We start from the raw sequence: 21,051 nt of genomic DNA on the forward strand, positions 1-21,051 counted from the left end.
GGACCAGTTCTTGTATCAATTGTTTATTTGAAGGAGTCTTAGTATAAAATGACAAACGTACGACATCCAAACTAAAAGATGTGGGGGTGGTCCCAGGCAGACCCAGGTAGACCCAGGTAGACCCAGACCCAGGTAGAACCAAGTAGACCCAGGTAGACCCAGGCAGACCCAGGTAGACCCAGGTAGACCCAGGCAGACCCAGACCCAGGCAGACCCAGGCAGACCCAGGCAGACCCAAGTTAACCCAGGTAGACCCAGGTAGACCCAGACCCAGGCAGACCCAAGTAGACCCAGGCAGACCCAGGTGGTCCCAGGTGGTCCCAGGTAGACCCAGGCAGACCCAGGTAGACCTAGGTAGACCTAGGTAGACCCAGGCAGACCCAGGTAGACCCAGGTAGACCCAGGCAGACCCAGACCCAGGCAGACCCAGGCAGACCCAGGTAGACCCAAGTTAACCCAGGTAGACCCAGGTAGACCCAGGTAGACCCAGACCCAGGTAGACCCAAGTAGACCCAGGCAGACCCAGGCAGACCCAGGTGGTCCCAGGTGGTCCCAGGTAGACCCAGGCAGACCCAGGTGGACCCAGGTGGTCCCAGGTGGTCCCAGGTGGTCCCAGGCAGACCCAGGCAGACCCAGGCAGACCTAGCCTCGTGCTAATAGCACCCTGGTCTCTTCCTGGTCTCAGGGTTCCTCCCGACCTTCGGCCCCGCCTGGATCAACCTCTACGGTTCGGCCAGAAACTTCTCTCTGGGGGACGACACGGTGGAGCTGAACGAGGGCATTGGAGAGGGCGTGTCCTACAGGTCTGAGGAGACACGTACAGATGATTTCATGATTTAACAGATGAATGAATGAATGAATGAACGTGTGGCCAGGGGGCGGGTCTTCATGGAGCTGGCGGTGGAGGTCCTGTCAGGAGGAACCGGCTCAGAGTTCAAACTCAGCACCCCACTGAAAACCGCTAAAGACACGAAGGCAGGAAAGACTGGAGGGAAGGACGGGAAGACTCCTGCAGGAGGAGCTGGAGGAGGAGGAGCAGGAGGAGCGGCGGATGACGACAAAGGAAAAGCTGCAGCAGCAGAGGTCCTCCCTGTGGAGTCTCCTCCTGTGGTGAGAAGAAAGACGTCCAGAGACCAAGTGTAGTAGAAAACAATACCAGAGAATCTGAGCCTCCATCTAGTGGACAGATGGTGGTACTACAGATAACAAACACTTAGCTTAGCATTTATATCTAGCCTTGGTAGCTGTTAGCTTAGCATTTATATCTTGCCTCGGTAGCTCTTAGCTTAGCATTCATATCTAGCCTTGGTAGCTGTTAGCTTAGCATTCATATCTAGCCTTGGTAGCTGTTAGCTTAGCATTCATATCTGGCCTTGGTAGCTGTTAGCTTAGCATTGATATGTAGTATGTAGCCCTGGCTGGTTTCCTGGGGAAGAACTAGAGAGACCAGGGTCCACAGAGACCAGAGTTTTAGAGACCAGGGTCCACAGAGACCAGAGTCCACAGACACCAGGGTCCACAGAGACCAGGGTCCACAGAGACCAGAGTTTTAGAGACCAGGGTCCACAGAGACCAGGGTCATGGGGTGTTGTTGTGTCTGTGCAGCTGAACTCTGACTGGAAGGAAAACTTCTTGTTGTTTGGTGCCGTGTTCGAAGCCACAATGATTGACAGGAGGATCGGAGACAAACCCATCAGCTTCGAGTTCTCTCTGGGTGAGTCCCCCCCCACCCCACCCTCCCCGACTCCCTCCCTCCCCCATGACTCTCTGACATACTCTACTCTCCTCCTCCAGGTAACTATGGTAACGTCCTGGAGACCGTGGTGGCCCAGCCCATCATCAGCGTCACCAGCCCTGGCCTGAGCCGGAGGAGGCGAGCACTGGACGTCCCCGATGGTAGCGACTTACTCAGCACCTCCCCCACCTCCCCGACCTCTCCCCTCCTCCCCAGGGAACCTCAGGACACCCCCTCGACCTCCAAGTCCACCACGCCTCCGGAGAAACCGCTCATTGTGGAAGGAAACAGGTCAATGCATCAGTCAGAGCCAACACAGACACACAGTCACCTGGAAGTCAACAAACACAACCTGGATCTAACGAAAGCTCCGCCCACAGACTAGAGGGGGAGGAGCTCCGCCCACAGACTAGAGGGGAGGAGCTCCGCCCACAGACACTAGAGGGGAGGAGCTCCGACCACAGACTAGAGGGGAGGAGCTCAGATCACAGACTAGAGGGGGAGGAGCTCCTCCCACAGACTAGAGGGGAGGAGCTCCGACCACAGACTAGAGGGGGAGGAGCTCCTCCCACAGACTAGAGGGGAGGAGCTCCGACCACAGACTAGAGGGGAGGAGCTCCACCCACAGACTAGAGGGGAGGAGCACCGCCAGCAGACTAGAGGGGAGGAGCTCCACCCACAGACTAGAGGGGAGGAGCTCCGCCCACAGACAAGAGGGGAGGAGCTCCGACCACAGACTAGAGGGGGAGGAGCTCCACCCACAGACTAGAGGGGGAGGAGCTCCGAGAACAGACTAGAGGGGAGGAGCTTTATCTGGGGCCAGACTGTGTATTTAATGTTATGAGGAGAGGCTTTGTGGTCCTTCTAGACCAGTTTACCTGAAGTCTGACTCTGTTTTCTCCTCAGGTTTTACATGTATTTGCCGCTGGAGAAGCAGAAGCCGTGTGTTAATGTTCTGAGCCACTGGGAGGACCGACTGTACCGAATGTACAACTCCAACATGCTGGAGAACATGGCCCTTCTCTTCGTAAGTGCAACACATCCCCGAAACCACTAGGACAAGGTCTGGACTGCTTCAACCCACAGACCCTATATAAAGATGGAGCCAAAGCCAGTAGAGCTCCTCCTGGTGGCTGGAGAATGCAGGAAACTCAGTGGTAGTCATAAACTCAGTGGTAGTTTCAATTGTTTCAGAGTCATCAGGAGTCATTTTTTTGTATAAGTTTCGTTTTAGTTTGTTATTTGATGCTGTAGAAACAGGATGTGACATAATGGAGACCACTAGTTGCCATGACAACCGCTCTGTAAAGAGGTCTGTGAGAGTTATAAAAATAACTTTAAAAAATAAATTCAGTGAATAATCCAACATTTCCTTGTAGCTGGTGGAGGTAGAGCAGAGCATAGTATTAATTAAATGAAAACAACAGTAAGTGTGGAAGAAGTGTGGATGCAGTGTCCATATTTATATACAGTCTATGGAGGAGACGTGTTTAGTCCATATTTATATACGGTCTATGGAGGAGACGTGTTTAGTCCATATTTATATACGGTCTATGGAGGAGACGTGTTTAGTCCATATTTATATACAGTCTCTGGTTTAAACCCTCTTAGAGTTCACTGGTGTTATTTCCCAGGTGTCTCAGGGTTGTTTGGTTTCTCTGTCTGGTTTTAAACTCATTGTTTTATAGGTTTTCTAATGTGAATCATCTCTTCCTGTCCTGTAGGAGGAGGGCGTGGCCGACGTCGCCGCTCTCCACAGGAAGTCCGACCCATTGGCCGAGCCCACGCTGAGGAGCGTGCTCAGAGAGTTCTGTATGGACGCCAGGTAACCTATGGGAGTCAATGGGATATTTTTAGTAGGAAATTTTAAATCTATTTTAGAAAATCTTAGTCACATCCAAGACTGATCTGAAAATAATACCCCAGACCCCCAACATTAGTTGAATGGAAACAAATATGGATTTTAGTTTTTTTCATTTATACCAACAGTGACTTTAAATAATCAAATTTCATTTAAAGGGTTAAAATCCTCTAAGTGGTTTAATTTGTGGTAGTTTTGTAAAGTGCAGAAGTTGTGTAAATGTTCCTGATGATGTGTGAAGGATAAATAAGCACCTGGACGTGTGTTGATCTGCAGGAGCTTCATCGCGGCTGCTGAGGCCAAACTGAAGGCAGAGCTGAAGTCCACCTACATGACTCAGCTGGACAAGAAACGTCTGAAGCTGTGTAAACAGGAGCTGGTGGGAAATAATATTAATAAAATGATCCTGGTGCATCCTCCAGGATCCACTGGTCATGATAAGATAAGATCCAGATGAATGAATGGAGCTTAGATTAAATTTACTTTACCTACAGTGTAAAATATTCTGGCCTTTAAGGCCCTGACCTGGTCTGAGCTGATGCTCCTGTGTCTGGTCTCTGGTTCAGGAGAGTATGATCTGTGAGGCCCAGGCCCTGAGGGGGAGGAAGCCTAAAGCTGGAGGAGTCAAGGAGCTGCTGCAGGACGCCACCAAGCTCACGCACAGACTGCGCTTCCTGGTGGAGGAGGTAGGAGGAGGCGCTCCTTTTATTCACCTTCTACCGGCTCCCCTTCGCTCTAACCCCCCCCCCCCCCCCCCCCCCGTCTGTCTGCAGCCTCAGCACACGGTGCCCGACACGTTTGTCTGGTTACTGAGCAACAACAAGCGCATCGCCTATGCCCGGGTCAGAACCCGTGACCTGCTGTTCTCCAGGAACCAGGAGGGCCGAGGGATCAACTGTGGCCGGATACTGACCCTGTTCCTCAAGGTAAACCAACCAAATGCACCCTCACCGGAACCACTGCCCTGTCAAAGACCTGGACCCTGGAGGCTCGGTCCGGTCCGGTCTGGTCTGGGTCTGGGTCTGGGTCCGGTCTGGTCTGGGTCTGGGTCTGGGTCCGGTCTGGTCTGGACTTCCTCAGTAAACTCTTATACCTTGTTAATGATAAAGAGGAGAACTAGAATGGTTCCAAATGGTTCTACATGAGGTTCTATTGAACTCTTTGAAATGTACTTGGTTCCTGTCTGGAGAACTCTGAGGATCCACTTCATTAGATCATTACACATAATACTGTAAATGATACTAAAACCAAACTATAAATGAATGGAACCATGTCAGAGGATGAACTCTGGTCTAAAGTGGATATTAACAAGTCATGAAATGAATATTCAGGCCGGGGGGTTTATTAGACCCAGTAATAAGCCGGTTCTGCTGCAGCCTCCAGGGAAGCGTGTCTCCGGCCTCTCGGTCCAGGCCAAGCTGGACGTCTTCCTGTGGTTCGGACCGTGTTCAGAGTCCAACCACATGTTGGACGACCTGCCTGCAGGATTCAGCCCGACCACCGGGGGCGCCGACGCCAGCTGCCCTCCCGCCTACCTGCACAGTACAGGTAACGTATAGCACCATGTGTGCAGCAATCAGCCATAACATTATAACCACAGATCATCTCCTCACAGTGGGCAAATAATATTAACAGTGATATTATTAATATTAATAATACTGCTTAAGGAGAGGAGGTCATAGAGAAGAGACATGTTGTTTTTAATCTTTTTTACTTTCTGTTGCAACATGTTTGACCATCTGTCTTTCTTAAAGGAACAGAGCTACATTACATTAAGGTGCAGTGCAAGGATTTTCTTCTACCTTCAGTCAAAAAGTCTAAAGCGTGTGGTCCCCCGCCTCAGAGTGTAGAGTAGTGCAGGAAGGTGGTCGTAATGTTATGGCAGGTATGTGCTAACCTCTAGTCTGTGTTTACGTGAGCAGAGCAGCATCACTTCCAGCTCCGCTGTCACATGTATCAGGCTCGAGGTCTGATCGCTGCCGACACCTCTGGTCTGTCAGACCCCTTCGCTAGGGTCACGTTCCTGTCGCACAGCCAGACCACGGCCGTGAGTTCCCTCCGTCCGTTCATCCATTCATCACTTCATCTGTTCATCCATTCATCCCTCCATCCATTCATCTATTCATTTATTCATCCATTCATCCATTTACTCATCCATCCATCTATTCATCCCTTCATCCATCTCTTCATTCATCCATTCATCTATTCATCTATTCATCCATTCATCTATTCATCCCTTCATCCATCTCTTCTGTTTTCAGATCATCAGTCAGACTCTCAGTCCGACCTGGAATCAGAGTCTGTTGATGAGTCCTGTGGTTGTGGCTGGAGACCTGCAGCTCCTCCAGGAGGAGCCTCCTCGGGTCCTGGTCGAGGTCTACGACGACGACGCTCTGGTAATAAACCTCCGTCCTCCTCAGGAGAAACAACCTGATCCACGGCTCAGGCTCAGGCTCAGGTTCAGGTTCAGGTTCAGGCTCAGGCTCAGGCTCAGGCTCAGGCTCATGTTCAGGTTCAGGCTCAGGTTCAGGCTCAGGCTCAGGCTCAGGCTCAGGCTCAGGCTCAGGTTCAGGTTCAGGTTCAGGCTCAGGTTCAGGCTCAGGTTCAGGTTCAGGTTCAGGTTCAGGTTCAGGTTCAGGCTCAGGTTCAGGTTCAGGTTCAGGCTCAGGCTCAGGTTCAGGTTCAAAAAAACGTACTATAAAACCATCAAGAAATCATAAAAATCAGTGTTGCTAGTGCTACTCATCACTGACATGTCCAATTATTCTAAAAAATAAAAAGAAGAATAAATGTGAAAACCTGGTTGATCTGAGACACCCCCCCCGTCTGCAGGGAAAGGCTGAGTACCTGGGGGCCACGGTGGCGGTGCCTGAGGTGCGCTTGATGTCGGAGCCCTACACCCCCCCGACCCTGCAGTACAGCCCCCTGCACTGTGGCAGCCAATCAGGAGGAGACCTGCTGGCTGCGTTCGAGCTGCTGCAGGTCGGTCGGTCGATCCAGAGTCAGATGTTAGAGTTCAGGATAAAGACAATAAAGACGCTGATGTCCCCCCCCCCCTCAGATCCCAGAGTCTGGCCGGCCCCAGCTCCCAGACCTAGAGGAGGTGGAGGGAGGTTTGTACCAAGTTCCTGCAAACATCCGGCCGATCCTCAGCACCTACAGACTGGAGGTGAGTGTTAGTGACCAACCGAGGATCTTTACTCTGGGAATAAGACAAACAGACTGTTCTGTCCTCCAGGTTTTATTCTGGGGTCTCAGGGAGCTGAAGAAGGTTCAGTTCCTCTCCGTCGATCGGCCACAGGTGAGAACACTGTCCAGACACCATCTAGAGCTGACTTCTTCTAGAGACATGTCTTTGTCTCAGCTTGGTTGTTTGGACATTTTGAATAATCTTTTAGTCTTTATGACCGGATCTCTGTCCTGAAGAACCTTCTGTTTGTCTTCAGGTCTTCATCGAGTGTGCGGGTAAAACTCTGCGTTCCTCCGTCATTCAGAAATATAAATCCAACCCAAACTTCACCACGCTGGTGGACGTCATAGAACTGGTGAGACAACACGTGTCCCACTAACACGAGCCGGACACAGTGTCCCTGAGAGGACGCGTCCACCTGTGACTGGACTGAATGTGGTTGTTACAGGAGCTCCCGGAGAACGAACACCTCCACCCTCCGCTCAGCATCACCGCCGTGGACTGGAGGGCGTTCGGTCGCAGCACGCTGGTTGGAAACCACATCATCAACAACCTGCAGACCTTTAAATACTCTCCTCCTCCTCCTCCTACCCCGGCCCTGCCGCCTCCCCCACAAAGTCCTGCACCGGCCGAATCCACTCCTGAACCTGCAGCGACGCCCCACGGCCACGAGGGTACGAGGTTCACTGGTCCCCTCAGTCCAGTATTATTATTATTATCATTATTATTATTATTATTATTATTATTATTATTATTAATATTATCTGTAGAACACGTTTCATACAAACTCTAGACAACAACACAGACACGCAACTAAATAATCTGAGAATAAAGACAGCGTTCATTAAAACAAGAGGAAATAAAAACTACACATTAGTAGAAATGGAATAAAACACAAGAAAAAAGAATCAGATAAAAAAATAAAAACGAGAGAGAAAGTGATGAAAAACAAACAACTGAACCAATAAAATGTTTAAATAGTCAACAAATAAACAAACAAACAGGTGGTTCAGATTCAATTAAAGCTAAACTTTAAGATCAGTTTGTGCAGGTCTCTGGTCTCAGGTCTCAGGTCTCTGGTGTCAGGTCTCTGGTGTCAGGTGTCAGGTCTCTGGTCTCAGGTCTCTGGTCTCAGGTCTCTGGTGTCAGTTGTCAGTTGTCAGGTCTCTGGTGTCTGGTGTCAGGTCTCTGGTGTCAGGTGTCAGGTGTCAGGTCTTAGGTCTGAGGTCTCTGGTGTCAGGTCTCAGGTCTCTGGTATCAGGTGTCAGGTCTCTGGTCTCTGGTCTCTGGTCTCAGGTGTCAGGTCTCTGGTCTCTGGTCTCAGGGGTTCAGGTCTCAGGTCTCTGGTCTCTGGTTTCTGGTCTCAGGTCTCTGGTCTCTGGTGTCAGGTCTCTGGTGTCAGGTGTCAGGTGTCAGGTCTCTGGTGTCAGGTCTCTGGTCTCTGGTCTAAGGTCTAAGGTCTAAGGTCTCAGGTCTCAGGTCTCAGGTCTCAGGTGTCAGGTCTCTGGTGTCAGGTCTCTGGTCTCAGGTCTCTGGTGTCAGGTCTCAGGTGTCAGGTGTCAGGTTTCAGGTCTCTGGTGTCAGGTGTCAGTTGTCAGGTCTCTGGTGTCAGGTCTCTGGTCTCTGGTGTCAGTTGTCAGTTGTCAGGTCTCTGGTGTCTGGTGTCAGGTCTCTGGTGTCAGGTGCCAGGTCTTAGGTCTCAGGTCTCTGGTGTCAGGTCTCAGGTCTCTGGTATCAGGTGTCAGGTCTCTGGTCTCTGGTCTCAGGTGTCAGGTCTCTGGTGTCAGGTGTCAGGTGTCAGGTCTCTGGTGTCAGGTCTAAGGTCTCAGGTCTCAGGTCTCAGGTCTCAGGTGTCAGGTCTCTGGTGTCAGGTCTCTGGTGTCAGGTCTCTGGTCTCAGGTCTCTGGTGTCAGGTGTCAGGTTTCAGGTCTCTGGTGTCAGGTGTCAGTTGTCAGGTCTCTGGTGTCAGGTCTCTGGTCTCTGGTGTCAGTTGTCAGTTGTCAGTTGTCAGGTCTCTGGTGTCAGGTGTCAGGTCTTAGGTCTCAGGTCTCTGGTGTCAGGTCTCAGGTCTCTGATATCAGGTGTCAGGTCTCTGGTCTCTGGTCTCAGGTGTCAGGTCTCAGGTGTCAGGTCTCAGGTCTCTGGTCTCAGGTGTCAGGTCTCAGGTGTCAGGTCTCAGGTCTCTGGTGTCAGGTTTCAGGTTTCAGGTCTCTGGTGTCAGTTGTCAGGTCTCAGGTCTCTGGTGTCAGGTGTCAGGTCTCTGGTCTCTGGTCTAAGGTGTCAGGTCTCTGGTCTAAGGTCTCAGGTCTCAGGTCTCTGGTCTAAGGTCTCTGGTCTCTGGTGTCAGGTCTCTGGTCTCAGGTCTCTGGTGTCAAGTGTCAGGTTTCAGGTCTCTGGTGTCAGGTGTCAGTTGTCAGGTCTCTGGTGTCAGATCTCTGGTCTCAGGTCTCTGGTGTCAGGTCTCTGGTCTCTGGTGTCAGTTGTCAGTTGTCAGGTCTCTGGTGTCTGGTGTCTGGTGTCAGGTCTCTGGTGTCAGGTGTCAGGTCTTAGGTCTCAGGTCTCAGGTGTCAGGCTGCCCCCTGTGGGTTTTAGTTCTAATCTGGTTTTATTAAAGGCCTGAGACCATGAGGAGCTTTATAAACCACTTTGATGGATGTTATGGTTTCAGGACCGTCCGGGGACCCTGCAGAGACCAACCAGGACGTCCTGATCACCATAGAGCACGAGCTGCCTCCTCCACCTCCTCCCACCCTGACGCCAAAACCCAGGAAGAAATTGGTGAATGTTTCTACAAACCCATCAGGTTCTGGAGCCCATGCGCCTCCTTCTACGCCTCCTTTACATTTATGCGTGTTTTTATAAATCCAGGAGAGTCGGGCGAAGAGCTCCCGCAGCCGGTCCACCAAGCGGAGGAGGAGGACCATCGCAGACGAGTCGGCCGAGAGCGTCATCGACTGGTGGTCCAAGTATTACGCCTCAGTGGAGAAGGAGGTAAACTGGTCCTGGAGATTCACTCTGAATGTGAGTTGTTCTAAGAGAGAACATGAACATACGCTGGTTTGTTTCAGGCCAAACAGAAGGAGGGCGCTCCGTTCCCCCAGGTCTTTGACAAAGGTAAAGACTTTATTCCAGATACAGTCCAGAGACTAGAGCCTACATGATGAAGTTATTAACTCCACCCCTACCGTCCACATCCTGGTCCAGTACCTGGTCTGGATGAATTAGAATGGGTCAGTCAGAACTGGAGATCTGGTCTCAGTCTGTGTGTCGATCAGCAGCAGCGCCACCATGTGGTCAGTAGAACAATGTATCAGCTGCTGTCTCTGATGGATCTCAACCTACCACTGGACCAGAACCAGGGACACATGGTTGGAGACATGATCCAGATTTAGGACCAAGATGGGAAGGAAGGAAGGAAGGAAGGAAGGAAGGAAGGAAGGATGGATGGATGGATGGATGGATGATTTCCTGACTTGATTCTAGTTCAGACCAGGTTCTACTTTAGTTTGGTTCTCAGTTTCGGGTCCAGAATCTGTTAAAAGGCTCATTACTCATGAACAGACGTCACTTATTCTACCAGTGGATGAATGAGTTCAAGTCCTCTTCTGTTCTCTAGGTGGTTTTTAATGGGACCAGGACTCATTATGGGTTCACACCCGGACTCTGACCTGGATCACATTGTTTATACCACATAGATATGAGGTGTAGAAGCTTTGCTACTTTGGTTCTCATTGAAATACTTTTCATTTTAAATTTAAACTCTGTGAGCGTTATTGTAGGACGGAAGACTTTGGGGGATTTTTTTATTTTTCCTGAGTTAAATCAGATGAATGAATGTCTCATATCTGGTTCCTGGTCTCATATCTCATATCATATCCTTAAACTAATGTAAACATGTATTTGTCACATTAGAACATCAGAGCTGATTCAGACACTTGTCAACATCATCACATCAGAAACATTAGGACACTTGTTCTTCTTCAAAGAAAACCAGTTCAGAGGGGGACCTTGTAGACCACATTAGACCCTGATTAGACCTGACAATGTTTCCTTGATCTTCTCTGATTGGCTCAATAAAACCACATGACATAAACCTCACTGAGAGGAACCAGGAACCACGTTACCACATATGGTGAATAAAGAAATGTTTGGGGAACGTAGCTGTGAGTAAACTGGAAGCTTTGTGCGTTGCAGTGTTGCCGTACCACAGCCTGCTCAGCCATGGAATAGACTCTCTGGGTAAGAACTAGACCTGCAGCGGGTTTTCATCTTCTGCTTGGGGACTCGTTCTGGGAACTGAAGGATTCTTAGGGGTTTCAGTGATGCAACCCTGCAGAAAGACTGGTACTCAGACTGGTTTACGATGTTACCCTGGTCCTGGTCTTGGTCCTGCATGGTCTGCATGGTGTTATGAAGATTCATGACAAATTCTCCTGGAAGGGCCAAATATCTTAGAGCTGTAGGGTTTCCTCTGGTGGAGATGAAGGGAACCGGATCGAGTTCAGTTTTACTTTTACGGGTTCTTTGACTGAACGTGTTGTGTTTGTTCCCTCAGTCAGCAGCAGCCCCCCCGACGGGGACAAGAAGAAGAAACCCAAAGGAAGAGGGACCCTGGAGACCAGCGTTGCTCTGACAAAGTTAGCCACACTCAAGGTAATTCACCTGCAAATCATCCCAACACTTTAAGTTCACCGGGAGACAGGATGCGTCCAGAAGGTACAGGACTGAATCACCATTTTAATGATATTTTCTTTAAGAGACTAGTTCTTCTTCTTCTCTAGGTCGTGCAGGACTCTAAAAGAACTTAAAGACGTGAAAGTTGAACAGTTTGTGTCATGAAATGTGACGAAGTGTTCAGATACTTATCTCCTAACAGAACGAAAACCACCTGAGGACTGTGATCTTGTCTCTGCAGCTGTACAACAAGGAGCTGGAGGCTGAATTTGGGCCATTTGACGACTGGGTGAAAACCTACGAACTGTTCAGAGGGAAAGCCAACGAGGAGGAGGGAGCCACCGACGAGAGGTTCATCGGTAAATTCAAGGTCAGAGAAAAATAAATCATAAAAGGACGAACGTCGTCTATGAATCACAGACTGTAGTTTAGGTCTGTCTGTCTGCACCTCAGGGGAGGTTCTGCCTCTATAAGCTGGATGAAGACGAAGACGAGGAGGACAGCCCCGTCAACATGGGACACTTCCGAGTCAACAGAGGGATCCCTCCCAACAGCCCCGTCCAGGTCCTCATACGGGTTTACATTGTCTCTGTGAGTCCAGACTCTTTACAGATGGTTGTGGAACCTTTTCCAGCTTGATGAGCAACAACAACTCTTTTTCTGAGCTCCTCACAAAGCTCCTTTGATCTGTTGTCGTCACACACTTCAACACAAACATGAGACAAATCCCTGATTCATAGAAACTAAACCAGGACCTGAGTCTCATCACATTGATGGAAACACATCTGAACACATGGACTCTGTTTAATCTAGGGGATTCCTATCTCAGTCTCATGTTTGTCTTTCTCTGTCAACTTTCAGGATGTTTTGGGTCATTTTACGAAGAAATGTAGAAAATTCTGAAGCATATCAAACCCTTTGAACATCCCTGTATTCTCTGTTTTCTCTGCAGGCGTCTAACCTGCACCCAGCAGACCCTGATGGGAAGGCGGATCCTTACATTGTCCTTCGACTGGGCAAAAATGAAATCAAAGACAGAGACAACTACATTCCCAAACAGCTGAACCCTGTTTTTGGGAGGTAAGCTTCTGCTAAGTGGCTAAGTAGCTGCAGGAAGTTTAACCCGACTTAACTTCCTGGTTTCCTTCTTTCAGATCCTTTGAGATGCACGCCAAGTTTCCTCACGACTCTCTGCTGTCGGTGCTGATCTACGACTTCGACCTGGTGGGAGGGGACGACCTGATCGGAGAGACTCGCATAGACCTGGAGAACCGGTTCTACAGCCGCCACAGAGCCACCTGTGGACTTCCCACTGAGTACAGTCTGTAGGTCCACACTCCCAACTCCTTCCCCGCAAAGAACAGAGTCCTTCTAATGTCGGTTCAATGAACAGAGTGTTCTTCTGTCTGTCAGCGACGGCTACAACGCCTGGAGAGACTGTCTGAAGCCCTCAGAGCTGTTGTCCAAGATGTGCAGAGAGAATGGAGTGGACGGTCCTCACTTCAGACCGGGACGCATCACGGTAGCCGACAAAGTCTTCACTGGAAAGACCCTCTTCATGCACGAAGGTGGAGTCAGATCTGTAACTGATAAATAGAGATTTTAGATTAAAGCTCTTGTTCAGACCATCAGACAAGTTTCATTCTGGCCACGTGTTTGTGTCTCAGATGAGCCGGTGGAGTCCTACGAACACTTGTCCCTGAAGATCCTGCACCGCTGGGCTGAGATCCCGGGGGTGGGCTGCAAACTGGTACCAGAACACATAGAGACCAGGACCCTGTTCAACAAGGCCCGGCCTGGGATGGACCAGGTATTCAACATCATCACATAATTCACCTTCAGTGCGTGGGCCTGGTTCTATTTTAATAGAACCTTTGGAGAACATGTGCACTTAGTGGTATTTGTAGAAACTCTGGGTCCAGGTCTCTGTAATCTGACGTATCCACAGAGACCAGGCCCAGGAACATGAACTGTTTATCTTTGTCGTCTCTCGCCCTGTTCGTGTCCAGGGTGGGGTCCAGATGTGGGTAGACATGTTCCCCTTGGACCTGCCACATCCAGGACCTTCAGTGGACATTTCTCCTCGCAAACCAAAGAGGTGAGATTCATCTGCCTCCGAGTTCGTTCCTTAAAGATCTACTGTCAACATTGTTTATGAAACTGTTCTGTTTTCAGGTACGAGCTGCGAATCATCATCTGGAACACAGAGGACGTCATCCTGGAGGACAGCAACTTCCTGACCGGGCAACAGTCCAGTGATATCTACGTCAAGGGGTAAAAACAAGCTTTAATATGATCCTACATCTTTTTTAAGGTAAGCGCGTAGTTTCTGCTCCTGTTCAGTTTCTTCTACACCTGAGTAGCATAAATAAAGAACGAAGTAAAGGGTAGAGAGAAAAACAGGAAAGGTGAAATAAATGCAAACGTGGCTTGTGGGACAAAAACAAGAAGAAATGTCTTCCTTTCCCGTAGTCGTCTTCCATATAGTGGTGCTCACAGGCAACATGTCAGTGTCCTTTACTTTTCCTTGATGAAATGTCCACTCCTGTCATTTCTCCCTCTGACGCAGCACACGAGTCATTTATGTACATGACTCGTGTGCGTCACATTTATTTACATCCAAGCACCTCAGTCAGAAACGACTATGGCCTCACAACTCCAGAACAATATGTGTGTGATGAACATTTAAAGTCCACGTGTCTCCAACAGGGCTGAGGTGTTGATGATCTTTTACTCTGGATCTGAGGTGTAATAAATAAAAAGATAAAAAAATGAACCAACATCAAACCTGGTTCTGATTTCACATATAATGCTGAGTGGCTCTTACATTCCATGAGACTTTCATAAAGCCCTGAGATTCCTCTGGTACAGTTACTATTAGGTTTATATGGAGTCAGCATTTATTTTATTGGTCACAGTTCTGCCAGGTGTGAGGACAGATGTGTTAACTTTTTTTCTCTGTAGATGGCTGAAAGGCTTCGAGGACGACCGCCAGGAGACCGACGTCCACCACAACTCTCTGACCGGAGAAGGGAACTTTAACTGGCGCTTCGTGTTCCCCTTCAGCTACCTTCCTGCTGAGAAGGTAAGAGCCTGGATGTGGCTGGTGTGAAGCTGCCGAGTCTAAACTAAACTCTGGTGTCTGGTCTCAGGTGGTGGTGGTGAAGAAGAGGGAGAGTATTTTCTCTCTGGATAAAACGGAGCAGAAGCTTCCAGCGATCCTCATCCTGCAGGTCTGGGACTTTGAGACGTTGTCCTCTGACGACTTCCTGGGTTTGTGTCACTGACCGAGTCTCCACATGAATCTGTGTTTGTCTCCGCTGGTCTGACCCTCCGAGTGTTTGCAGGTACGCTCGAGCTGGACCTCCACGGATTTCCTCGAGGAGCAAAGACCGCAAAGGTTTGTAAGGGGGACATGTTGACGAACGGGATGGACAGGATCTCCATCTTCCAGCAGAAGAGAGCGCGGGGCTGGTGGCCGTTCATTAAGTCTGGAGAGCTGACGGTAAGTTCACCGCCTCAGAGAACACAGGGCCCTGTGAAACTGATCCTGATCAGAAAACCGCTCCTCCTCCAGGGGAAAGTGGAGGCAGAGTTCCACCTGGTGACGGCTGAGGAGGCCGAGAAAAACCCTGTAGGCCGAGCTCGCAAGGAGCCGGAGCCGCTGCCCAAACCAAAGTAAGAACTATCAGTGTGATCAATGAAACAATTAACCCTGCGTCGCTTTAATTTAACGGGTCATTAAGGACAAAAAAATATTAATATTATGACTGAGATCATCTAAGATATTGACTTTGTTGCATTATTAGTTTTTGTGTAGGACCAGACTTAGTGTCTCATTAACTCCCATTAGTAGAACAACTAATGAAATAAACACGATGTCATAAAACGGGAAACGGATGATTTCAGTGTTGAACAATAAAACAATACATTTGACTATTTCTCTAAACAATGAACCCCTGATTTTTCAGAATGAGTGTTTATATTGTGTGATGGCTGAGAGATTAATTAATGTGGTTATAATGGGTCATATTCAAGACTTATCTGAGAAACATTAGTTATATGAACAGTGATCAAACTGGGATTTAAAGGGTTAAAGTTAAGGATTTGTTTTTGGTGGTTTTGTAAAGTTCTGACGTGATTTAAGAGATTTATACAGAAAAAGGATGACATGTCCCGAGTTAACGTCTGGTTCACGTCTCCCCAGTCGTCCCGACACCTCCTTCTCCTGGTTCGTTAACCCCTTCAAGTGTTTCTTCCACCTGGTTTGGAGAAACTACAAGAAGTACATCATCGCCGCCGTCCTCCTCCTCATCACCATGCTCTTCCTCGCCCTCCTCTTCTACACTCTGCCAGGAGCCATCTCTCAGAAGATAGTCGGTGGATAGACCCAGGCGTTCAAATCAACCTTTATTATAACAGCTGATTATTATTTACAGTGTAATAAATACAGAGGAGCACGTTGAATGAATCTGATTAAACTTGGTCACGATGAGCGAAGCTTCAGTTTGAGTCTTTTAATGTATGACGCTCAGTGTCTGTCAGGGAGATGCTCTTCTGTGATTGGCTGACCTGGGGGTGGGGGGAGGAGGGGGGAGGGATGGGAGGGACAGCAGAGACGCTGGTGGACATGTTTCTGAGGACGCTGCTGGACGGAGACGACGCTGAGCTCTGATTGGACGCTGAAACAACAGGACAAACAATATAAATAGTCATTCTAATCTAAAACCCACGAACCGGAGCGGATTTTACTAGAAAGACAAATGTTCAATGACTGAAGTGTTGAGAACACGTCTTTAAACATGTTTAATTAAATAAAAGTCAATGGGTAAATGTGTAATAATGGACAGTTTTTCTAGTTCATTCTGATACTTTAATCATTGACATGTGTCTTAAATTATCTCAACAGTTGATTTTTAAATTAAAAAGTTTAGTCAAATTCACATCTGAATAATTTAAACAGCTTTCATCCAAAAATGCAAAAATCTATTTGAGATAAAATTAAACGCGACGTCTGAACCATGTGATGAGGACGTTTTAGTTTTATTCAGTCATTAGTTTTAACTGAGAACAGGTCTTGTTAATTTGTCCTTGTGTGTAATTAAATGTAGGTCGACGTAAAACAAAGCTTTTTTGTAATAAGGATGTTGAACTTTGACCCAAACAGGAAATAAAAAGGTCCAAACCAAACCTCTGAGTATTGGTGTATCTCTTATCTTTAGTTTTTTTGTCTGTGGATGCGTGAACAGAGACGTCTGGTGAAGGTTGATCTGACCTCTGAGCTGCTGATGCTGGAGACTGACAGGAAAACCCAGGTGAGAAAGACCTGCAGCGCCACCATGAGTCTAAGAAGAGAAGGAGACAGATTATTGAAGCATGAAGAGTCCTAACGAGTCCTTCTTCATCAGGGACGTCTTAAAATGAGCCTCACGGTCCAGTTATGGACCAGAAACTGGTCTCTAGAGTCCAGGTGTGAAGACAGGTGAGATCAGAGCAGATCAGTTTATTAGGGAAGAGAAGAGCTGAAACTAGATTTAAAGTTAAACTGAAGAGAATCAGTATCATTTTTTAGTTTCAGGTTTGATTTTAAGACTAGAAATAAAACAGAGAAAGTAACTTTTATGAGGTTTTTATTTTTAAATAGATGAATAGATTCTTAATGTTCAGACACCAGCAGAAGAGACGTGAAATATTCACCATTCAGTTTACTTTGGACAGATTCCTTGTACAAATATTCTTGGCAGTAAAGTCTTTCCTGATTCTTCTTTAGTTTTTATTTTAGAGTCTAAAACCAAACCTGAATGAGCTGAACCCAGATGTGTTGGTCCCACCTGAGCCTGGTTCAGACAGGCCTGGAGTTTCCTCTTGGCCCTCCACCTGGCCACCCTCAGCCTGGTCTTCTCTCGGCGCTCTTGCAGCTTCGACACATGATATTTAACGTTGATTAAACTGGTCTAAATGACATGAACCAGAACCAGAACCAGAACCAGAGCAGGATCTGACTGACCAGGTCGGCCAGTAGAGGCTGAGGCAGCGTCTTCTCCAGCTCCCGCCGCCGGTTCAGGTTCCTCCGTCGCAGATCGTTCCTGCGCAGCTTGAACTCCTCATAGAGGCCGAGGTCCTTGGTCCAGGGACGGGACGGCAGCCGAGGGGGGGGCCCAGACCGAGGGGGGGGCCCAGACTGAGGGGGGGCCACGGAGGACAGGGAGGAGGCCGAGTGAGGATCTGACAGCAGAACAAGACATTCACACCTGACTCATGTGGTTTTCTGGTTGTGATAAATAAAGGGAGGAAGGAGGTCATACATACAGGAGGTCTGGCCTGAGCTGAAGGTCTCAGGACTCGTCTGGGTCAGTCTGGACCAATCCATCATCGTCCTCTGAGGAGAGACAGGTCAAATATTTCAATCTTCTGTCTTTGGTCCAGCTTCACACACCTTCATCTTATTGTGATTTAACCCTCTGGACCAGTTTAAGACGTCGTAGCATCAAGACGCTTCTCACTGAGTCTGTTTCTAAACTTCATCCTATAGATCAGTTTTTAACTGGACCAAGAAAAACTAGACTGGTTCTAAATAACGGAAGATCGTCGTCATGTTTGGTTCACGGAGGAGAGAGCTAGCAGGAGGAGAGAGCTAGCAGGAGGAGAGAGCTAGCAGGAGGAGAGAGCTAGCAGGAGGAGAGAGCTAGCAGGAGGAGAGCTAGCAGGAGGAGAGAGCTAGCAAGAGGAGGGAGCTAGCCAGCTACACATGATAGAAAGAAACAGCCTCTTTCCTATTGGTGGAGACATGCATCCATCAACCAATCAGGACGTGATGTGTCACCCAGAGGAGTCAGACTAAAGGACCATTAGACTCAAGAGGGTTAACGTTGATCATCTTTACCTCCGTCTCTGGACGATGAACCTGCTGCAGCATAGCCGGCACCTCCTCATGCACCTCCTCATGCGCCTCCTCATGCGCCTGCTCCTGCTCCTGCTCCTCCTCCTCCTCCTCCTCCTCCTTGATACAGATCACCTCCTCCTGCTTCACCTGCAGGTCGACAGGAGTTGACCATGTTTCGGTGTTAGAGGAAACTGAAACAGCTGCTCTATAAAACCATTAGTTTAGCATCAAAAGGATAAATTAGCTCTGGTTAAAGCACAGACTGTATATAAAGATGGAACATCTCTACATGAATGATCAGTGTATTGGACACATAGTGTCATCTTTACATACGGTCTGTGGCTCAGACATATGTGTGGTTGTAATGTGACCTGCAGGGCAGGAGGGGGCAGCGTGGAGGCATCGGCCTGGTCATCCACCGCCTCAAGTCTTTCTGCTTCAGGCTGAACACTGAAGCTCCACTCGTCCTCCTGCAAGACTGCACCACAAAACGGAATATATCAGGAAATAATCTGGATTTACTCTGTGTCTCTGAGGGGGGGGGGCTGCTCTTTACCTCCGCTGCTTCTCTCCACAGTCTCTTCTTCTGTGGTTGAGCTGTGGGCGGAGCAGGAAGTGGCGGTCTCAGTGGCGCCCCCTGGCTGCGTGCGGGGGAAGCTGTGGGGGTGGATGTACACCAGGGTGGCGGCTCTCTGCTGCAGCTCCTCCTCCACGCCCTGCCGGTAGTACTTCAGCTTCAGCTCCGTGTAGCGCAGCTTAGCGCGGATGTTGTCGTTCTCCTTCTCTTTCAGAGCCTTCTCCCTCTGCAGCGCCACCATGTCCCTCTTCATCAGCATCACCTGAGCCTTCAGCTCCTCGAACTTCACTCCCACCACTTTCAGCATCTCGGCCAGAACCGTCTCCACGGCGCCGTTCACCGCCCGCTCCACCACAGCGCCCATCTGACCCCGGATCAGCGACACCGCGATGCTCACGTCCATGATGCCGGCCCTGACGGAACAACACACGCTTAAAAGCGCACAACTGCAGCTACAGTGGGTTTTAATGGGTTAAATTTAAGACCTACACCGAGAATTACTTTCAAAGTAACAGAATTTATTGCCATTCAACCATCAACTCAGGAAATCCCTGGGGCAGAAGCATGACAGGCTGGGCCAGAGCAGGTCATACTGCAAATGATGCGGTAAATGGACGTAAGGATTTAAGACAGGGGCCAAACTCATCTCCCTCTCCCTCCATCTTCTTGTGAGGGTCTCTGGTCTGGAGGCTGAATATCTGACCTGTGGAGTTCTAAGCTACATCTGCTGCCGTGGCCTCATCAACCAGCCCAGTCTTCATGGTCTGGAGTCTGTGTCTCAGACCTGTGGAGCTCCATAAACTACATCTGTCCCAGTCTTCATGGCCTCCTCCAGGTGTCCACTCCTACCTAGATGAACTATTCACCAACCTGCCCATGATTCCTGTTATACTCACAAACTGTCACAGATCATCAGCTGTGTGTTATATTACTAGATCCTACATGTTTCCTTCAGCTTGATGTTTGAAGTTAGTTTATCTTGTTTCTCCTGTTCTTCTTCTCTCTCTATCTTCTCTGGTTCTACCCGGCTGGTCTTCAGCAGATGCTTCCTCCATATGAGCTGGTTCTGGTTCTGGTTTCTTCCAGTTAAAGGGAGTTTTTCCCTCAGGCTGCTCTGGAGGTTTCAGGCTGGTTTTTGTGAAGCATCTTGAGACGATTTGTGTTGTTATTGGCGCTATATAAATAAAACTGAACTGAATTGAATTGAATTTTAGTTCAGGGCACGAAGACACAGGGAGAACATGCAAATTCTACACAGAAAGGCCAAAGCTGGACTCGAACCCGGACCTGCTCGTTCAGTGCAATATTATCACACCTCAAGGCTTCAACATGTCCTGTGTACAACTCTGTGCAACATCCAACAATCAGCATCTGTGCAGTTCAGTTTTTAGTACGTTTTCTTTTCTATTCTATTGCAGCTTATTATTTATTACACAGTCCACTCTTCAGTCTTTAGTCATTTTCTGCCCTATATTGCTGTTACAAAAGGTTTTCTAATTCTAATGCAAAACACGCTGGTAGTTAGGACAATGCTGGGATACTTATGTTTTAAGACTCTGCAGAAACCTGCAGTTTCAATTGGTTTAATGCGTGTTTTTTAAAATGTGACATTAAATGATCACGTCCCTGAGGACAGAGAAGAGTCAGTATCGCGTCCATGCTGCGTTATTAAACAGTGCGGTGATAAAAAGCCAAAGTGCAGTTTACAGTGTTTATCGCTTTAGACCAATGAATTTAAAACACTCACCGTTTGTTGTTAGCCCTTGTAAGCGAACCGTTAGCTTAGCTGCTCGGTTCCTCCGACATAGTCCAGGAAAACGGAAGTAGTAATTAGATGATAAACTAAACCGAACGTTAATTTCACTTCTTTACCTGTTATAAAAAGACTCATTGATTAAAAACGCGTTGACCTGGAAGAATTAGCTCCAGATAAATGCTAATTCTCTCAAAACATTTCGAACTATACGCAACAAGCCGTTTGGTCAAGTACTTCCGGGGTCAAAGGTAACACAGGACACCAAAGATCGTCTATGGAGGAGGGAGGGGGGCGATGCTTCCTCGTTGGGGCGCAGCACCGCCCCCTGCTGTAGAGGAGACGTATGTGGAGCTCATTATGACAAAAATCACGGTT

General features: G+C 48.5%; 2 protein-coding genes across 7 annotated transcripts in view; one reads left to right on the forward strand and one right to left on the reverse strand.

The window, feature by feature from the left end:
- fer1l6 (fer-1 like family member 6) overlaps positions 1 to 15,955 on the forward strand; it is a 24,269-nt gene extending 8,314 nt beyond the window's left edge. Inside the window, exons 12-46 of one of the 2 annotated variants that reach the window (XM_047601654.1) lie at positions 686 to 803; positions 876 to 1,110; positions 1,606 to 1,714; positions 1,795 to 2,026; positions 2,642 to 2,762; positions 3,460 to 3,560; positions 3,873 to 3,975; positions 4,163 to 4,282; positions 4,370 to 4,522; positions 4,973 to 5,144; positions 5,519 to 5,643; positions 5,858 to 5,992; positions 6,429 to 6,578; positions 6,658 to 6,765; positions 6,835 to 6,897; positions 7,043 to 7,141; positions 7,235 to 7,460; positions 9,455 to 9,564; positions 9,655 to 9,777; positions 9,855 to 9,900; positions 10,981 to 11,025; positions 11,342 to 11,439; positions 11,702 to 11,830; positions 11,914 to 12,051; positions 12,413 to 12,540; positions 12,615 to 12,785; positions 12,874 to 13,028; positions 13,128 to 13,270; positions 13,470 to 13,558; positions 13,636 to 13,734; positions 14,425 to 14,545; positions 14,613 to 14,733; positions 14,808 to 14,965; positions 15,038 to 15,138; positions 15,668 to 15,955. In XM_047601654.1, the coding sequence (XP_047457610.1) occupies positions 686 to 803; positions 876 to 1,110; positions 1,606 to 1,714; positions 1,795 to 2,026; positions 2,642 to 2,762; positions 3,460 to 3,560; positions 3,873 to 3,975; positions 4,163 to 4,282; positions 4,370 to 4,522; positions 4,973 to 5,144; positions 5,519 to 5,643; positions 5,858 to 5,992; positions 6,429 to 6,578; positions 6,658 to 6,765; positions 6,835 to 6,897; positions 7,043 to 7,141; positions 7,235 to 7,460; positions 9,455 to 9,564; positions 9,655 to 9,777; positions 9,855 to 9,900; positions 10,981 to 11,025; positions 11,342 to 11,439; positions 11,702 to 11,830; positions 11,914 to 12,051; positions 12,413 to 12,540; positions 12,615 to 12,785; positions 12,874 to 13,028; positions 13,128 to 13,270; positions 13,470 to 13,558; positions 13,636 to 13,734; positions 14,425 to 14,545; positions 14,613 to 14,733; positions 14,808 to 14,965; positions 15,038 to 15,138; positions 15,668 to 15,848 (4,526 nt within the window). In that variant the 3' untranslated portion in view covers positions 15,849 to 15,955. The remainder of the gene's footprint in view (positions 1 to 685; positions 804 to 875; positions 1,111 to 1,605; positions 1,715 to 1,794; positions 2,027 to 2,641; positions 2,763 to 3,459; positions 3,561 to 3,872; positions 3,976 to 4,162; positions 4,283 to 4,369; positions 4,523 to 4,972; positions 5,145 to 5,518; positions 5,644 to 5,857; positions 5,993 to 6,428; positions 6,579 to 6,657; positions 6,766 to 6,834; positions 6,898 to 7,042; positions 7,142 to 7,234; positions 7,461 to 9,454; positions 9,565 to 9,654; positions 9,778 to 9,854; positions 9,901 to 10,980; positions 11,026 to 11,341; positions 11,440 to 11,701; positions 11,831 to 11,913; positions 12,052 to 12,412; positions 12,541 to 12,614; positions 12,786 to 12,873; positions 13,029 to 13,127; positions 13,271 to 13,469; positions 13,559 to 13,635; positions 13,735 to 14,424; positions 14,546 to 14,612; positions 14,734 to 14,807; positions 14,966 to 15,037; positions 15,139 to 15,667) is intronic. The other variant, XM_047601655.1, reaches the window with a different exon arrangement.
- On the reverse strand, positions 15,817 to 20,911 carry si:ch211-67e16.4 (PH domain-containing protein DDB_G0275795). 5 transcript variants are annotated; one of them, XM_047601697.1, is made up of 9 exons: positions 20,668 to 20,911; positions 18,900 to 19,333; positions 18,715 to 18,821; positions 18,344 to 18,490; positions 17,770 to 17,839; positions 17,468 to 17,685; positions 17,292 to 17,378; positions 16,736 to 16,805; positions 15,817 to 16,142 (listed from the first exon to the last, which is right to left on the reverse strand). In XM_047601697.1, the coding sequence occupies exons 2-9, from the start codon at positions 19,321 to 19,323 to the stop codon at positions 15,964 to 15,966; spliced, it is 1,302 nt and encodes a 433-aa protein (XP_047457653.1). In that variant the 5' UTR covers positions 19,324 to 19,333; positions 20,668 to 20,911; the 3' UTR covers positions 15,817 to 15,963. The 5 variants fall into 5 exon arrangements, with proteins under 5 accessions (XP_047457653.1, XP_047457651.1, XP_047457652.1 ...); XM_047601695.1 differs by having other exon boundaries at positions 16,652 to 16,805; XM_047601696.1 differs by having other exon boundaries at positions 15,851 to 16,142; positions 17,258 to 17,378.
- Between the last annotated feature and the right edge of the window lie 140 nt (positions 20,912 to 21,051).

Source organism: Mugil cephalus, chromosome 12, assembly GCF_022458985.1.
Source record: "Mugil cephalus isolate CIBA_MC_2020 chromosome 12, CIBA_Mcephalus_1.1, whole genome shotgun sequence".
NCBI classification, from domain to species: domain Eukaryota; kingdom Metazoa; phylum Chordata; class Actinopteri; order Mugiliformes; family Mugilidae; genus Mugil; species Mugil cephalus.